General features: G+C 43.1%; 1 protein-coding gene across 3 annotated transcripts in view; it reads left to right on the top strand.

The window, feature by feature from the left end:
• Positions 1-17,947, top strand: part of PCNX3 (pecanex 3) — a 713,235-nt gene that overhangs the window by 469,047 nt on the left and 226,241 nt on the right. For all 3 annotated transcript variants that reach the window (XM_078660716.1, XM_078660718.1, XM_078660717.1), the window contains exon 28: positions 16,986-17,216. In XM_078660716.1, the coding sequence (XP_078516842.1) occupies positions 16,986-17,216 (231 nt within the window). The remainder of the gene's footprint in view (positions 1-16,985; positions 17,217-17,947) is intronic.

Raw genomic sequence — 17,947 nt, 5'->3', positions numbered from 1 at the left:
TGTCGCCTCCACTTCAGGTAGCCCACCTCAGGGGTAGTACTAGCCTGAGCGTGGACACGCCTATCTGACTAGCTAATTTTCCCACCTGCACACGTGCCAGAGGGCTCTGAATGCAGAGGGTTGGCTTCCTCTCCTGTAAGAGAAGCCAGATTTGAATATCGAAGACGGTGGGCTCACCTGTCAAGGAATGCTAATCTGCCAGTCATCCTGTGGGAGGGGGTCTAAACACCCTCTCCCCGAACAGGCTTTGTTTCTGATCTTCTTAGAGCACAGACCCTCATCCTTGGTGATCAGAAGCTTGTGTCTGGTGACAGGCTCGTGAAAATCAGTCTGCACACCAGTAGCTGGTAGATTTTCAGGGGGCATCTCTAAGGAGCCCTCTTGGGTGCATATATTAATAAATCCAACGCAAGCGTCAGTGTGGGTTTATTAATATGAAATGTTTGATACTGAACATCCCTATTTTCAGTGAAGTCACAATGTAGCTTGGGAACTCGTTTTCACTAGTGCCCAGCACATTCTTTTAAAATTGCTTCCCTGATCACTTGTACTGGTAGTGTGGAACTGAGTAACATAGGGGCATGCAGTTATGCCCTCACATGTAGTATAGTGCACCCTGCCTTAGGGCTGTAAGGCCTGCTGTAGGGGTGACTTGCCTATACTGCATGCAGTGCCTATAGGCATGGCACACAGGCTGTGTGCCATGTTGTGTTTTCACTTTAGTCTGCACCAAGTCATGCTACCTGCAGCGGGCAGTTTGTATGAGTATGAGCTTGGTGAGGCATCCCTTAGGTGGCATCATTCGTGCTGCAGCCCTTGGGGACCCTGTTTGCTACCTAAAGCCCTAGGTACCAGGGGTACCATTTACAAGGTACTTACAGAGGGTACTAAATGTATTGCCAATTGGGGTACAATTGCACAGTTTTGAAAAGAGATTTGGCACTGGGGCCTGGTTAGTAGGAACTGTGTGCACTTCCATTCGAAATTACATCAAATACCAGACAAAAAGGGGGTAGGTTAGGGGCACTTTCCTCCAACAAGAAAAACACGTTTGGGTGGAAGGAAAAGAGAAAGTGATGAACCTGTAATACTCTCCAAAGAGAAACCATGCACTGAATGTAGGAACCATGCACTGGAAATTTGAAGGTTAAGCAGAACTGGTTATATGATAGGGTAATTGCCTGCCCTGAAACTATCATACCAGAGTTTGGAAATTTGCTGTCCAGTAACAGAACTTTGTGGTTTTGAAACTATACTTTTTGTAGAATGTCCCAATTCCAGTCAGCATTTCAAGAGACTTGTTATCACAGACAATGCATGATGGTCAGGATTCCACCAAGTATATGCTCTGTGTCAACCTGGACACTACGGACTGCTTTGGCAGACCTTTTGGTACTAGTTTCTGATGGATACATCTGCATGCGGATTCTCACCTTTTGAATATCCCAATGCACCAGCATTTCACAGAAACTTTTCTTGACAGCTCTTCCACTTCTACAAGGATGTCGCAATGCCTGTGGCTCCGCCTGCGGCTCCATGTGATGTATCTGGAGTCATAAGAGGCGCTCGTCGGGGTTCTGACGTCTGTTCCTTTTTTGCCGCGCCTCCGACGAGTAACTGGTTTTTTGATAGGCTCTCCATAGTTTGGAGTTTTTTGAAATTTGTTTCCAGAAATTACTACGTTTTTGCTGGAAAAATTTCTCCACCAGCTATGCAGAGTGTGTGCGGTTCAAATATCAGTCACTGATCCTCATGATGATTGTCTTTTGTGTTTTGGTTCAGACCAAAACGCTGTTGTCTGTTCAGCATGCCAAATGATGAGCACTGAAGGAGAGAGAAATTAAGCTCTTCATGACCAAGGCAAGGCAACGCAAAAGAAGAGAGGACGTTGGAGAAGCCACGTAGAGCAACGTGTAGTAATCCGCAAACGCCTGAGCGATGGCAGAAGTACACTGGGTGAGATAGTGTCCATCGGTGGTCTCTGTGATAACCCTACTTGCCAAGAGCCAGGATGCCAACCAATACAGTAACTTCACATTCCTATCCCCTCCCCTCCCCCCCCCCACCCTTATACCCGTGCCATGAATGCACACCAAATCTGTTTTGCTGCTTCCAAGGAAAGGATTTTAATCTCGTCCTGAATCAGTGCCAGCTGCCTGGTACGCTGCTGTGCGGCACAGTGAAACGCTGTGACTCTAGGGGAATGGCCCGGGATTCTAGTTGATTGATACATTGGTACTTTGCTTTTTTTGTCTTGGCCTACGTATACTGTTAGTGTGTACTTGCACGCCACCCAAAGAATACCTGGCGATTGCACCACCTCAGCATTAAGTTGGAAATAGTGTGTGACGTCATGCCCTACAGCGTGTCTGTAAAACGTTTTGTCTTGGAGAGGCCAAGACTTGAGGCACCACATAGGATGGCAGACTGCGTTAGCCTCTCGAATGTGGAGTACTTTTGTGCGATTTTGCGCAAAAGTGTGCGTATACTGTGGTTTTCTGGGGTTCCAGATCCTTCATATATCACAGAGGCCCAGAGCGTTCATCCAATTTTGTAGAGACCTGCCTCTGTTAAGACGGCCATCCGAGGTATGGCCAGTGGAATCCATTGAAGGATCAAGGACCGCATTAAAATCGCCTCGTATGAGAGTAAGACCAGTCTGTAGTTGTGACACCAATGAGTGTTGTCAGGAAGGCTTCTAAAGCCACATGGGTGTTGCAGGGATTCTGCTCAGACACAGTACTGTGCATAGAGACTCAGGACCTCAGTAAATTAGGGTGTGCCAAAAACTCACCGTAGTACCCAAAATCCCCTACCAGACTAGCATCAGTATCACATTAGCTCTTAGTCCTATAGCAAAGAAACCAATGATTAGACAACCCAGAACATGCGACTTAGGTTACCTCAGGTAAAGTGGAAAACATGAACACTCTTTCGTTATACTCTCATACCAGTCCAGAACAGGGAGTAAAGTGAGACGCGTGCAAGTTTAAAATATTTATTGAACGCCGTGATCTCAAGTGCAGCATTTTAGCTAATACAAGCAGACATATTATGAGAAATAAGATTGTCAGCATAGTTACTATTCCATAAAATACAAAGGGAGAAAGCATGTTATAATGCTAAATGAAACAGGCTAAATATGTACCTATATTTCACCCTCCCTTGCTAGTAGGTTATTTTATAACTACAGAAGGTCTCTTGGGTTTACATAGGCGACCCCATACCTCAAGATATGCAGAAGTGGATCACATTGAGTTCTGCACCAGCTCTCAGCATACGAATGTTCTCCAAGTGTGTGTGATCATGCCTACGCAGTGCATTATTAAACGCACCAATATCAGAGGTGGCCACAGCTGCATATGTGTTATGTCTAGAACATGCGCTGATCAGTCTGAACAAGAACCACAGTGTTGAAATAACCTCGAAGGCCTCGGCACTCACTGTTCAGACTAAGCTTACCAAGCAAGGCTACTAATGTACAAAAACACGTTATTCTTGTGTGAAGCAAAACACTCTGCTAAACTCTAAACAATTAATAAAGTGTGTGCTGTGTGCAAAAGGCAGCAGAAAGAAAAAAACGACGTTTAAACTTCTAATAAGCTCATGTCAACCTAACACTGTGTGAATGCAAGGCTCAGCCCGACAACAGGGGTGTAAATGCACTGAAGGTTCAGAGGGCTCCCCTCTGTTATGCCTGATAGAGCGATATATTGACCCTGGGAATCAGTTCAATTCTGGTTCACTACCATAAAGGAGCGATGCAAGAGGATTGCCAAATCCTAGGAACCTGTAACAAACCCAGCGTGATGCACTCTGCCATAGCCCTGCCAAGCTAGAAACTGACACTCTGTGCCCATAAGATGGGTCTGTTGCAACATCAGAATAGAAGGAAGTGAGCATTGGGCATAGCGCAACACTGCAGAGCGCTTGATCTGGTCCAGAAGACAATTAACATTCCACAACATAACACTGTAGGGAATTATGTTGTGGCCCGGGATAACAGTATGGGCAGGAGCCAGAGGTGGCGAGCCTCCACTTGAGCAATTGAATCATTAAACCCTACTTGAGGATATGTGCGTGTGGGAGACCCACTGCCAATTCTCCGATGTCAGGTTAGGGCTACAGCCAAAGAGAAAAAAGATACAGAAACAGAATAAAACAAGAGCGATACCATGAATGCATGTTGTCTGTGTAAATCCCTGCTGCTCGACTCCCCCACCCCATATTCCTTCCCCGAGAAGCATCTGTCACCCTATAAAAAATACCCCCACTCGAAATCAAGATGATGTGAGTAAGTGTGGAGTAGTGGACCCCTCCAGGTAGTAGGATCAATGCAGTACCTGCGCAAGCATTCACCAGTTGTTCAAACAGAGCTTAAAAGAATGGCCGTTTGTCAATGTCCCGAGCCAGGACACATATCTCAGTGAGATAAGTGAGTGAGTATGACTCAGTTGTTCTATTGTTCGGATCAGCGTCTGAGAGTCTTCCCTGTTGATCAAGGGTGATTCTGATCTCTTCGGTGGCGCCAAAGACCCCGAGCTTAGGCAAGGTGATACATTCCGAGACCGGGTGCAGACTCTCTTACGGCTCTGGACAGATCATCACCCAGTGGACGAAGGTGAGGAGCAAGAGAGGTGGTCCAGTATTTCTCCTCTGTGAGCCATTCCGAGGCGGACTTTGAGGTCTCAAAAAATAGGATTTGCTTTCATAGATGACTTTAAGTTGCTCTGGGAACAGGAGCATGTAGGATAGTCCTGAGTTTGTTTGATTGCTGCATATGAGCGGCATTTCGCCTGGACCTCGCAGGTGTAATCCGGAAAAATCTATATTTTAGAATTTTGATATTGGAGGTCTTGCCTTTCTCTGAATACAGTCTATATCCTTCAAATTGAATAATCTTGCTGTCATGGGCCTACGCTGCGTACCTGGCGGAGGCTTAGGGGGTGAGCGCCCAGTGTACATGCTTCAGTAGGAAAGTTTGTCCGTTGGCATCCAGGATTCAAGCCATTCTTCAAAGAAGTCAGCAGGTCGGGCACCCTCCACATCCTCTGGAAATCCCACAAAACCCAAGTCGTTGCGCCTGAAGCGGTTTTCAGCATCTTTGGTACAATGATGATCATTTGTATGCGTGAGGAGATAAGTGACCTTGGACTGGAGGTCCGCAACCTCGTCCTCCGCCATTTTGATGCGTCCTCCTGCCTCAGTGAGGTGGCCAATAGCATTGTGGAGATCTTGTCTAAGGAGTGCTACATCCACCCGTGCCTCCCCTATCTTCATCTCAACCACTGTTTTTGAGGAATGTATTGGCTGAAGGATCTTGTCTAAGCTGTCGTCCGATGTGGTGGCTTTATCAAGCACCTTCCGCCCAAACCCAGCTGTTCCAGCAGGAGTAGGAAATTGGTCAATGTGTGGCTGGGAGGGGCGTGGCTTCCTGTTCTTGTCCTTACCCATCATTCCGAAGGCTGGAGCAGTAAATGTATGAAGAGGCTTGGCCCGCTTACCATGGTTCACAGCAGCACGAGCAGCCAAGCACCGGACCAGTCACTAGCGCTGAGCAGAAACTGGATGTTGATGAGGAAAGAAGGAGCAGGGCCCCCTGAGGCAAAGGAAGCAAGAATTTGCAGGCAAGTTATTGGTCCTCCAGATCATCCAAGACGCAAGAGGTAGGTCGCTAAGGATCACACCGCTGCAGCAGTGTTCCTGTAGGTTTGCCTCAATGCCTGGATGAGGAGGCATGCAGGAGATCCCAGGGGTAGCACACTCCATCACCAAGGGGGGAGAGAGTCATCACACACCATCGATCTAAGGCAGCCATGTTCCACCGGAGATGAGGGATGTAAAGAAAGGTCCACAACAGTCTGCCGGTTGAGCCCCCCTGCTGTCAACAGATCCTTTATGGGGAGGTAGAAGCCCAGATACACCGCCTCCTCACGTGGCTTACCAAGGTCTGAATCTGGCGACACCCACACATCGAGCCTGGTCTTGGTCAATGGGGCAGTGTGCCCGGCCACAGCTCAGAGGCAGGCCTAAACTTCTCTGCGACTGGGCAACCTGGGGTCGGAACAACTCAAAACGATCAAATAGGGCCAGGGCCTGGTCTCTTTCTTCCAGTCTTCTTTTTAAACAGTATTGCGTCCCCTTAAGGCTAATTTCTCATTTTTTAAAGTATCTACATGTTGCGTAAGACAATTTCTCCTACCCCACTCTTTCTTTTTATGGAAAAAGTTACATTTTATTACTATTAGTCATCAACAATCTGGTACCTGCAATGTGATTCCAGATTCAAGTCTGATAAGTGTATTCAGTTTTTTCTCTCAGCGTGGACTGGTTTTTGATGATTGAGTCACACTGGGAAGCTATAAAAAGTGTAAATAGGTTGTTATAGCTCCAGGTCCCTAAACGATTGGGTTTTGTAATGATGATGTCTAGATGGCTTTAGTACTCTAAATAAACCATTTACCTTATGATAGTGCCTCCACGTTTTCTCTTTGCACGGAGGAACCACCGTATATTAGTAAAGTCTTAAAACACTCGGTTTTTGTTGGGTGTCCTATTGGAAAAATACATGCCCGCCCTTAGTTATTGTTGAAATATATGGGTCAAAAGTAAAAGGCAAAACGATTCGTGGGGGCAAATATTTATGATTTATCCGCAGTGTACTCACCAACTACGAGTGTTTGGCGTTGCCGATGTGCAGTTTAAATTATGCACTGCCACTCTGTGGTATTATTGTCAAGTCAGCAATATCTAAAAAACAAGATTTATTTCGACCAGATCAAAAAAAGGGATAATTTCAATCTTACAAATGTTGCTTTTCTCTAAATTCCTTATTGGGAACATTTCTTAGTTTCTTAGACTTAGGTATTGTCAAGAGACTTATATATAGCTTGATCCCTGATGTAGTCAAATGGGGGATAGCTTTCAACATTACCCCATCTATCATTTAGTTTTGAAATTATATCCACACAGTTTTACCAGAAGTTATTTCCTAACTGCCATTTTGCAGATTTTTGTTGGTCAGAGACAGGTGAGGCAACGTTTTATTTACACTAAATTAGAGGTGAACCCTCTGGGGGCTTAAACTACCCATTTCTTCTTACCCCTTTAGAACTATTATGAGCGTGGTCGTGGGGACCCCCATTTAGACAAAGCCCTCTGACAGCCCATACCTCTAATTTCTTGGTCAGCCTCCCTGTTCCTCCGTGCGTCCGCCTTCGTCTGGATTCAAAGGGTAATCTGGGCTCTCCGGCGCCGTGTTTTTATGCTGGCTCTGCTACGCTTAACCCGGAAGTTCAAGCCGGCTTTCTATTCTGCGATGTTTTATCGCGATCAATAACTCCAAAATCGGGGGATTCGGTTAGGTTTTTGTTAATAAGTCACTTACTTTTTTTCCGAATGTTATTGAATTTGTATTTGGAATCTGATTCATGTCGTGTTCACGCCCTCCACCCGGAAGTAATTCACGGGTACTCCCGGCGTTTGAATAGTAATTTCGATATTTATGTCGGAAATACCCCATCCCGCTCTTCTATTAATTTATTTATTGGGATGCTATATTCTTCCACCTCCTGTCAACTCTTTTCAGAATATAGGTAATTCGAGCAAAAAAGCGCGGCCATTTTGGATTGGGTGATCTAAACAGGAAAGAGGACTAAAGCATCGCATGGCTAGAATTGGAGCGACCACATAGGTAGCACAATCATACAATGATTTAGAAAAATAATCATTTGTCAATGTAGTTCAAATTATATGTATTCTTTCACATTCCCCAATATAATCAAACATTTATATATTGAAAATACAGGAATGTATTGGGTCGGAGAAATACTTTTTCAATAATAATAACGAAAAAAATATATACATTGTTCCTTATTATATGGTCACTAAATATTGGTAATGTTCATGCCGACATTATGTTACAGATTATGTTATAGATGGAATAACTAATGGCAATTCCGAGAGAGCTTCCAACAGGACTTCATCAATTCTTCCCAATTAGTACTTGCTATACATATACCATATAACATTGTTGTTCACATGAGTCACTTGGTACCTACACAAACATTTTTACAAGACAACATCCGTTCATCATTAAGCATTGGTGGAATACAGTTTCCTGATTTGTGTCATATGTCTGTCTCTCCTGGTCTAAAATTTGGGTCTCTAAAGTATTATAAAATAACACTTTTTATAGCTTCCCAGTGTGACTCAATCATCAAAAACCAGTCCACGCTGAGAGAAAAAACTGAATACACTTATCAGACTTGAATCTGGAATCACATTGCAGGTACCAGATTGTTGATGACTAATAGTAATAAAATGTAACTTTTTCCATAAAAAGAAAGAGTGGGGTAGGAGAAATTGTCTTAGGCAACATGTAGATACTTTAAAAAATGAGAAATTAGCCTTAAGGGGACGCAATCCTGTTTAAAAAGAAGAGAGTAAGCCAACTGTATCGTTATAAATGTGAAATGTGATATGGTACTAAATTCCTGTTGTTTGACTTATAGATTCTATGAAAATTATATGTTTGTCCTGATGAAGGTGTAAAGATTGAAAGCCACCGAAACGCCGCGTCGACTTGTTTTGCTTATTGTATTGTCTGTTCATTTTAATTTGAAATCGCAACCCTTTCACAAAAAGGCTGTTTTAGTTGTTTTTAATTATTTTTAGATTGTAACCCATTTGGGAGGTCCAAATAAATCTCGAATAGATTTTTCATCCCTTTGTTAATGCTTATCATTCGATCACAGTTTATTGTTTGGTGCTTACTGTTATTGGCTCACTGCTGTTTTTGCCCCGTGATAGACTCTCTGTAAGAAAACCCCTTTGGGATTGTTTCCCTCAGCAATCTAAGGCTGCTTCTAAACATAGGGACTCTTTGTGTCAACTTCAACTCCCCCTCCCTGACATCCGTCACTAGGGGATCCTCCATTTGTTTGAAACTTTCTACGTACAGCTTGTTAGCTGGGAGGGTTATTTATTCTTCCATTATTGATATGGTCTAAAAGCGTTCCTAATTGATAATGGACGCCCTTAAAACCTATGGTTTCTCAGAAGAGGAGTTTAACAAAATTGTAAACGGTACCTCTAAAAACTTTACATCAGTCACTAGTACTAATAATGACGATGATAAATGGCGGGAGCTCTGGAACAACAAAAAGAAACTGGTTCGAACAGAGCTGCACGCAGACTTCCTTATTGATTACCTGAAGAAAGGCATAATACCAAATGGCTTGCAAATCAAAAACGAACCAGGAGTCTTTATACGCCATCCCAAATTCATAGAGAACTGGACCCTGATTGCGAATAGGTGCAGCAGGGATTGGATGTTGCTTATAATTGAAACCGCCAACACCATCCTGATAGTAGAAAGAAAAGAAATAGATGATTTAGAAGCAAAATTAGATAGCAATGCATATGAGGATGCAAAGAAAAAACTAGAGGAAATCCAAAGGGATGTGACAGGATATAGGGACTTCCTCTATGGGAAAAAATTAACTAAATTAAATAAAGACATTGCTAACTACAACACGGAGGTAATTTACCCTTACACACAAAAAGATTTTTTTGATCGCCCCAGAGAGAATTTTCACAATAGGAACAACTGGCAACAACCCCGCAGAACATATCCTAAAAAGAGAGTAGGATTCAGTGACTCCTCATACACGAGTACAGACTCGGATAATGATTCCAGAATGGAAAAGAATAAGGAGGGAGAAGCCAGCTCTACCCCAGCCCGTGAATCCTTACCTTTTTTAGGACAACGGGGTCGGGGAAATTATCAACACCAACAGAGAGGGAATGGAAGAGGGAAATTCTACCCTCAACCTCAACAGCAGAGGAGATACTACACACGGAGTCAACCCAAGTGGGACTAAACCAGAAAGCTGCTATTATAAACCTTTCAGATATTACCCTAACCACAGTTGAAAAGACAGTTTTAGAAAAGGGATTAGGATTTGCCATCAATACCAATGTTGATAAGTATAATTTGGAAAGAGACCTTCAAGGGTTTTTTAGGAAAGTAAGACTGCATGAGTTTTTTAAAGATAAACCTCCAAGACAGGGCCCTAGCAATAAATCTGGATTAAAACCAAAGTCAGATTGGACTCCTAACATAAGCATGGTAAACAAACAAGTAGATCTTTTTGAAAGAGCAGTGGAGAGCAATATCGCTGATCTACTAACTCACCCACTAAAAGGACCTAGCAACATGAACAGGGAAGAAAGATTAGCTTTAAAGAACTTGGAAAATAATCAAGACCTGACGATCAAACCGGGTGATAAGGGAGGTAGCATAGTACTCATGCAAACTGAGAAATATAACAACAAAATGCTTCTCCTTTTCAATAATCCTGAACATTATTGCAAATCTAATAGGTCAGAGTGGAATGCATTGATCAATAGGGTAAACATCCTTCTTGACTATGCGAAGGAAGATGAAGTTATCTGTATAGATGAATATAAATTCCTTAAAAATGAGAATCCGGTTATCCCTGCCCTATACGGGCTCCCCAAGGTGCATAAGAATATGAATGATCCACCCATGCGGCCCATAGTGTCCAGCATTAATTCCATAACCGAACCTCTAAGCAAGTATATAGATAGATTCCTTCAACCCATTGTAAAGAATCAGAAAGCCTACATAAAAGACACCACCCATATGATTGACAAAATAGAGGGCATAGCATACAATCCCACAACCCAATGGTTGGTCACTTTAGATATAGAGGCCCTCTATACAAATATCCCACAAGACGATACCATCAAAATGTTAGAGGGCCTACTTAAAATAGGCGATGAGGACTTGAATGACCATTCAACATTCATTATAGAGTGTGCGGAAATTATTTTAAAAAATATTTTTATTTTTAGAAATGACCTATTCAAGCAAATCAAAGGGACCAGCATGGGCGCAACCTGTGCGCCGAGCCTGGCCTGTCTCTACGTGGCAGCATTCGAAGAGAAACACATATACAATGACATGGCACCCTTCAGTGAAAATATAACATTTTGGTCGAGATATATCAACGACGTTTTTTTCATCTGGAGTGGCACGGAGGAGATGTTGATTGAATTTATTACATGGTTAAACCTAGGCGATCAGAATTTGAGATTTACCTCAAACTACAACAAAGAGACTATTGAATTTCTCGATATTAAGATCAGAGTAGAAAACGAAGTCCTAGGGGTTGATCTCTACACGAAACCATCTGATAGAAATACCCTACTGCATTACAAAAGCAATCATCCGAGGAGTCAAAAAGATAATATTCCTTTTGGACAATTTTTAAGAATAAGACGTAATTGCAGCAATATTAAGGACTTTGAGAAACATGCCAACACTCTATCAGAGAAACTCAAGAACCGAGGATACCCCAGGGGCTTAATTAAAAAAGCGTACAAACGCGCAAGATATTATAACAGAGAAGCGCTGTTTGACAAAGACAAACAGAGATCAGATGAAAAAAAGGACCAATTAATTTTTGTGACCAACTACAGTGTGGCCAGTAATAAAATAAAAAACATCATCAACCGTAACTGGTCCCTCCTAAATGACAAACAGGGTACAAAAATTTCTAATCCGATGTTTAGCTTCCGCAGAAATAAGACCATTAAGAATTGTCTGGTACATACCTTTAAAGAGACCAAACCAGAACCCTTTCTAACAATCCAAAAAACCCCTCTTCCAACAGGAAACTTTGCTTGCAATATGTGTTCCAATTGTGAATCCCAAATAAAAGGGAACACTATCTCGCATAATGGCATAAATCACAAAGTGAAAAGTTTTATAAATTGTAGGACCAAAAATATGATTTATATGATCAAATGTCCGTGCAACAAAGTATATATTGGAGAGACAGCCAGGGAGATTAGAACACGAATTACGGAACATAAATCCGCAATTCGCACGAAGAAACAAACCGCCCCCTTAGTGGAACATTGGCGTACTGAGAACCACAGTATTAATGATTTAAAATGGTGCGGAGTGGAAGCAATTACCCAAAACACAAGAGGTGGTGACACCACCACAAAAAGAAAGAAAAGGGAACAATTTTACATGTCCTTATTCAATTCTTTTAGAACCGGTCTAAATAATAGAGAAGAATGGGAGAGACTTATTTTATAATACTTTAGAGACCCAAATTTTAGACCAGGAGAGACAGACATATGACACAAATCAGGAAACTGTATTCCACCAATGCTTAATGATGAACGGATGTTGTCTTGTAAAAATGTTTGTGTAGGTACCAAGTGACTCATGTGAACAACAATGTTATATGGTATATGTATAGCAAGTACTAATTGGGAAGAATTGATGAAGTCCTGTTGGAAGCTCTCTCGTAATTGCCATTAGTTATTCCATCTATAACATAATCTGTAACATAATGTCGGCATGAACATTACCAATATTTAGTGACCATATAATAAGGAACAATATATATATTTTTTTCGTTATTATTATTGAAAAAGTATTTCTCCGACCCAATACATTCCTGTATTTTCAATATATAAATGTTTGATTATATTGGGGAATGTGAAAGAATACATATAATTTGAACTACATTGACAAATGATTATTTTTCTAAATCATTGTATGATTGTGCTACCTATGTGGTCGCTCCAATTCTAGCCATGCGATGCTTTAGTCCTCTTTCCTGTTTAGATCACCCAATCCAAAATGGCCGCGCTTTTTTGCTCGAATTACCTATATTCTGAAAAGAGTTGACAGGAGGTGGAAGAATATAGCATCCCAATAAATAAATTAATAGAAGAGCGGGATGGGGTATTTCCGACATAAATATCGAAATTACTATTCAAACGCCGAGAGTACCCGTGAATTACTTCCGGGTGGAGGGCGTGAACACGACATGAATCAGATTCCAAATACAAATTCAATAACATTCGGAAAAAAAGTAAGTGACTTATTAACAAAAACCTAACCGAATCCCCCGATTTTGGAGTTATTGATCGCGATAAAACATCGCAGAATAGAAAGCCGGCTTGAACTTCCGGGTTAAGCGTAGCAGAGCCAGCATAAAAACACGGCGCCGGAGAGCCCAGATTACCCTTTGAATCCAGACGAAGGCGGACGCATGGAGGAACAGGGAGGCTGACCAAGAAATTAGAGGTATGGGCTGTCAGAGGGCTTTGTCTAAATGGGGGTCCCCACGACCACGCTCATAATAGTTCTAAAGGGGTAAGAAGAAATGGGTAGTTTAAGCCCCCAGAGGGTTCACCTCTAATTTAGTGTAAATAAAACGTTGCCTCACCTGTCTCTGACCAACAAAAATCTGCAAAATGGCAGTTAGGAAATAACTTCTGGTAAAACTGTGTGGATATAATTTCAAAACTTATTAAATGATAGATGGGGTAATGTTGAAAGCTATCCCCCATTTGACTACATCAGGGATCAAGCTATATATAAGTCTCTTGACAATACCCAAGTCTAAGAAACTAAGAAATGTTCCCAATAAGGAATTTAGAGAAAAGCAACATTTGTAAGATTGAAATTATCCCTTTTTTTGATCTGGTCGAAATAAATCTTGTTTTTTAGATATTGCTGACTTGACAATAATACCACAGAGTGGCAGTGCATAATTTAAACTGCACATCGGCAACGCCAAACACTCGTAGTTGGTGAGTACACTGCGGATAAATCATAAATATTTGCCCCCACGAATCGTTTTGCCTTTTACTTTTGACCCATATATTTCAACAATAACTAAGGGCGGGCATGTATTTTTCCAATAGGACACCCAACAAAAACCGAGTGTTTTAAGACTTTACTAATATACGGTGGTTCCTCCGTGCAAAGAGAAAACGTGGAGGCACTATCATAAGGTAAATGGTTTATTTAGAGTACTAAAGCCATCTAGACATCATCATTACAAAACCCAATCGTTTAGGGACCTGGAGCTATAACAACCTATTTACACTTTTTATAGCTTCCCAGTGTGACTCAATCATCAAAAACCAGTCCACGCTGAGAGAAAAAACTGAATACACTTATCAGACTTGAATCTGGAATCACATTGCAGGTACCAGATTGTTGATGACTAATAGTAATAAAATGTAACTTTTTCCATAAAAAGAAAGAGTGGGGTAGGAGAAATTGTCTTACGCAACATGTAGATACTTTAAAATATGAGAAATTAGCCTTAAGGGGACGCAATACTGTTTAAAAAGAAGAGAGTAAGCCAACTGTATCGTTATAAATGTGAAATGTGATATGGTACTAAATTCCTGTTGTTTGACTTATAGATTCTATGAAAATTATATGTTTGTCCTGATGAAGGTGTAAAGATTGAAAGCCACCGAAACGCCGCGTCGACTTGTTTTGCTTATTGTATTGTCTGTTCATTTTAATTTGAAATCGCAACCCTTTCACAAAAAGGCTGTTTTAGTTGTTTTTAATTATTTTTAGATTGTAACCCATTTGGGAGGTCCAAATAAATCTCGAATTGATTTTTCATCCCTTTGTTTATGCTTATCATTCGATCACAGTTTATTGTTTGGTGCTTACTGTTATTGGCTCACTGCTGTTTTTGCCCCGTGATAGACTCTCTGTAAGAAAACCCCTTTGGGATTGTTTCCCTCAGCAATCTAAGGCTGCTTCTAAACATAGGGACTCTTTGTGTCAACTTCAACTCCCCCTCCCTGACATCCGTCACTAGGGGATCCTCCATTTGTTTGAAACTCTTTCTTCCAGGACACCCACAGACGCTGGAGAGCCACCACACAGGCTGTTAAGAGTGGAAAAGGGGGTGTTCAGTCAGACTCCTAGGCCCCATTTCAAACCAAAGCCAGTAGTGGAAGGAGCAGCACCTCTCGTCTGCCTCAAGGCAGCGTGGACCCTTGAGCCAGCACCCGCTGACCTCACTGGGGCCGCGTCTCCCACCCAGCCCCTCTTGTGGTATTGCCACTCAATTGTTGTCACTCAAGCAGGGCACAGTGGGTCCCTCTCCCCAGGGCATACCCTCTGCACGCCGTCAGGACGATTTGCAGAGCTGTGCCGAGGGCTAGGCACAGAACGGTGTCACCATCCGGCCCGTCAGGGCAGCAGGCCGGTGTTCAGGAAATTTCGATTCGGGACTTGACAAAATGTTCATTGAAGGCTGGTTCCCATCTCACAGGCCGCCCCCAGTCCTCCAGAGGCTGCCATGCACTCACTCAGCAACTCCACCCCAGCCATCGCGGAAAACGACGACACCTACACCGCAGTCCGAAACCTGCACAGATGGATCTCCGACAGCGCCGACACCATAGCCCCCCTCAAGAAAAACAACAACACCCACGCCAAGAAAGCTAGATGGTTCACCACCGAACTTCTAGAGTCCAGACGCACTTGCTGCCACCTTGAAAAGGCCTGGAGGAACACCAAATCCACAGAAGCCCACAACAACTTCAGAGCTGCCTCCAAACCCCAACCACCAACTCATCAGAAAAAAGAGGAAAAAAGCGATTTAAGACAGAATCTCCACTCCTGCACACAACAGCAAAGAACTTTTCAGCATCATCAAGGAGTTCGTCCAACACACCAGCGAGTCCACCGACATCCCTCCCTCACAAGAGCTCTGCGACAAACTCTGCACCATTTTCCACCACAAAATCAAGAGCATCACCGACAACTTTGACGTAGACAACCAACACACTGAACCCTCACCAACCACCCCCGACACCCTGAAGCCAGCGATCGCAACTGGACAGCCCTCACCACCGAAGACACACTGAAGACGAGAAGTCAATCCACTCTGGGGCCCCCACGGACCCCTGCCCCTACCACATTTTCAACAGAGCCGCTGACACCATCGCATCGATGCTCTGCCACACCATCAACCGCTCCCTGGCAACCGCCTCGTTTCCTAACGATTGGAAACACGCTGAGATCAACCCTCTCCTGTAGAAACCCTCGGCGGACCCCCCCTCAAAAACTACAGACCCATCTCCCTGCTCCCGTTCCCAGCGAAAGTCATTGAGAAAGCCATCAACAGTCAACTCGCCACATTCATCGAAGAGCACAACATCCTCGACTCCTCCCAATCCGGCTTCAGAAAAAAACACAGTACGGAAACTGCCCTCCTTGCCTCAACAGACGACATCCGTACCTTACTTGACAAAGGAGAAACAGCAGCCCTTATCCTCCTCGACCTCTCAGCGGCGTTCGACACAGTCTCTCACCGCACCCTAATACGCAGACTCCACGACGCAGGGATCCAAGACAGAGCCCTCGACTGGATCCGCTCCTTCCTCTCTGGCAGAACGCAGCAGGTGCAAGGCTGTTCCGCATGGCTAAAAAAATATTATCAAAGCCAATAGTTCTTATAGCCGATACCTATTGGCTTTGTCAGTTCTTCTTCAGCATTGTTTAACATTAGTTCATAAGAGTAGTTGTTTCCCTTCCTCCATTGTTTTCTATGAGAATATATTTGCAGGACCTGAGAGTAGCCATGTGTGGTGCTTGGCTTACTCAGAGGCTGAAATCTATTTGCACCTTTTTGACACTTTTAGGGCTGTAGTGACTTTAGAAGTGTAGTTTGTGAATAGCAATGGTCTTACTCATTTGTGGGTGTGTTTCTATCAGCATGCTCCTCCCTAAGCTCTTTTTAAATTCCCATAAACCTCTTCCATTTAGTAGTAAGTATTCCCCATTTTACAGCCACTCCAGCTTGTTTCCCGGACAAATACTTAAAGAAACATTTACATAAGGGTGCAGCAATCTCTGCCACGATGGCAGAGATCACCGCACAGAAAAGATAGGAAAGGTGGAGTCTTCAGCTTCTGTTTGGGAATAATATTTTGTGGTACGTGAGTAGTACAACTGCACCATTAATCTACGTACTTCAAAATGCAGTGCGTGATTATGCATCGATATCTTTTTATTTACCCCAGTAACTTTTGCATGACCAACTAAACTTGCATTAATTCTGCCCCTTCCCAAAAGCACCATTCTCACACTTGCTGGTTCCTTTTCCCAGAGCATCATCTACTATGTGACTCGTTCCGCCAAGCTGGAAGGATGGCTGGCCAGCGAGGGAATTCAGGACGCTCTTCGGCCCTGCACAGTTCCCAATTATACAGACAGCGACCCCACCTTCAACCTGAACATCGATGAGGACTATGACCACCGCATGGCTGGTGTTACGCTATCTTCCTTCTGCAATGTGTACCTGGACTGGATCCAGTACTGCGCTGGACGCAGGGAGAAGGTAGGGAATGTTCAAGTAATTGGACATTTTTAGGAGAAATGATGACCAAATTGGAGTATAAGCAGAATGAAACGTGTGAAAACTGTACCTATCCTTTATAGCCTTTACATAAAAAAGTGAGTACACTTATAACACTGCATTCATGCTTCACTTGGCAAACAGTACAAGTACATTTTATCTCTTGCTCTTGCCTCACCTCTTCTCTTTATGACTTTCTCTCAGTCACTTTCTTTTCTTTAACTTGCTTGCTTATCAAACCCTATTCTGATATGTTTGTTCTGTGTGTACTGAATTTGCTCTAAATTCCAGAGTATGTTCTTAGTGAGTGGTGGCTTTTGGATTCTCTCTATGGTGTGAGCTGCCTGCTTAACAAGAATCTTGCCACTAAGGTTATTGTAGAAGGAAGGTAACTGAAAAAGCATGTTTGTGTTGGAGCCAACTAGTTCCCCAGGTGAGGGGATACCGTAGGTCAGGAATCTGATTTCCGTTGGCATCCCTGCACTTAATACAGGCATTACAAGTTATTTTCCCCTGGAATGAAGAATATTACATGCACCGAGAATGCGAGATCCAAAGCTGAATGTTCCCTCCTTTCTGAAGTAAATAAAGGTCCCAAATCTGCACCAGTTTACCTTCTGCTCCAAGCAGGTGGTAAATGGGTACAGATTGCAGGCCATGGGAGTGCTGAAGAGCATGCGTGGGATGAGCATTTGCTTTTCTCACCTCACTCT

This window comes from Lissotriton helveticus, chromosome 9 (genome assembly GCF_964261635.1).
Source record: "Lissotriton helveticus chromosome 9, aLisHel1.1, whole genome shotgun sequence".
Classification (NCBI taxonomy): Eukaryota; Metazoa; Chordata; class Amphibia; order Caudata; family Salamandridae; genus Lissotriton; species Lissotriton helveticus.
Note: the sequence above shows the minus strand (reverse complement) of the source record. Positions and strands in the feature narration are given on the sequence as shown.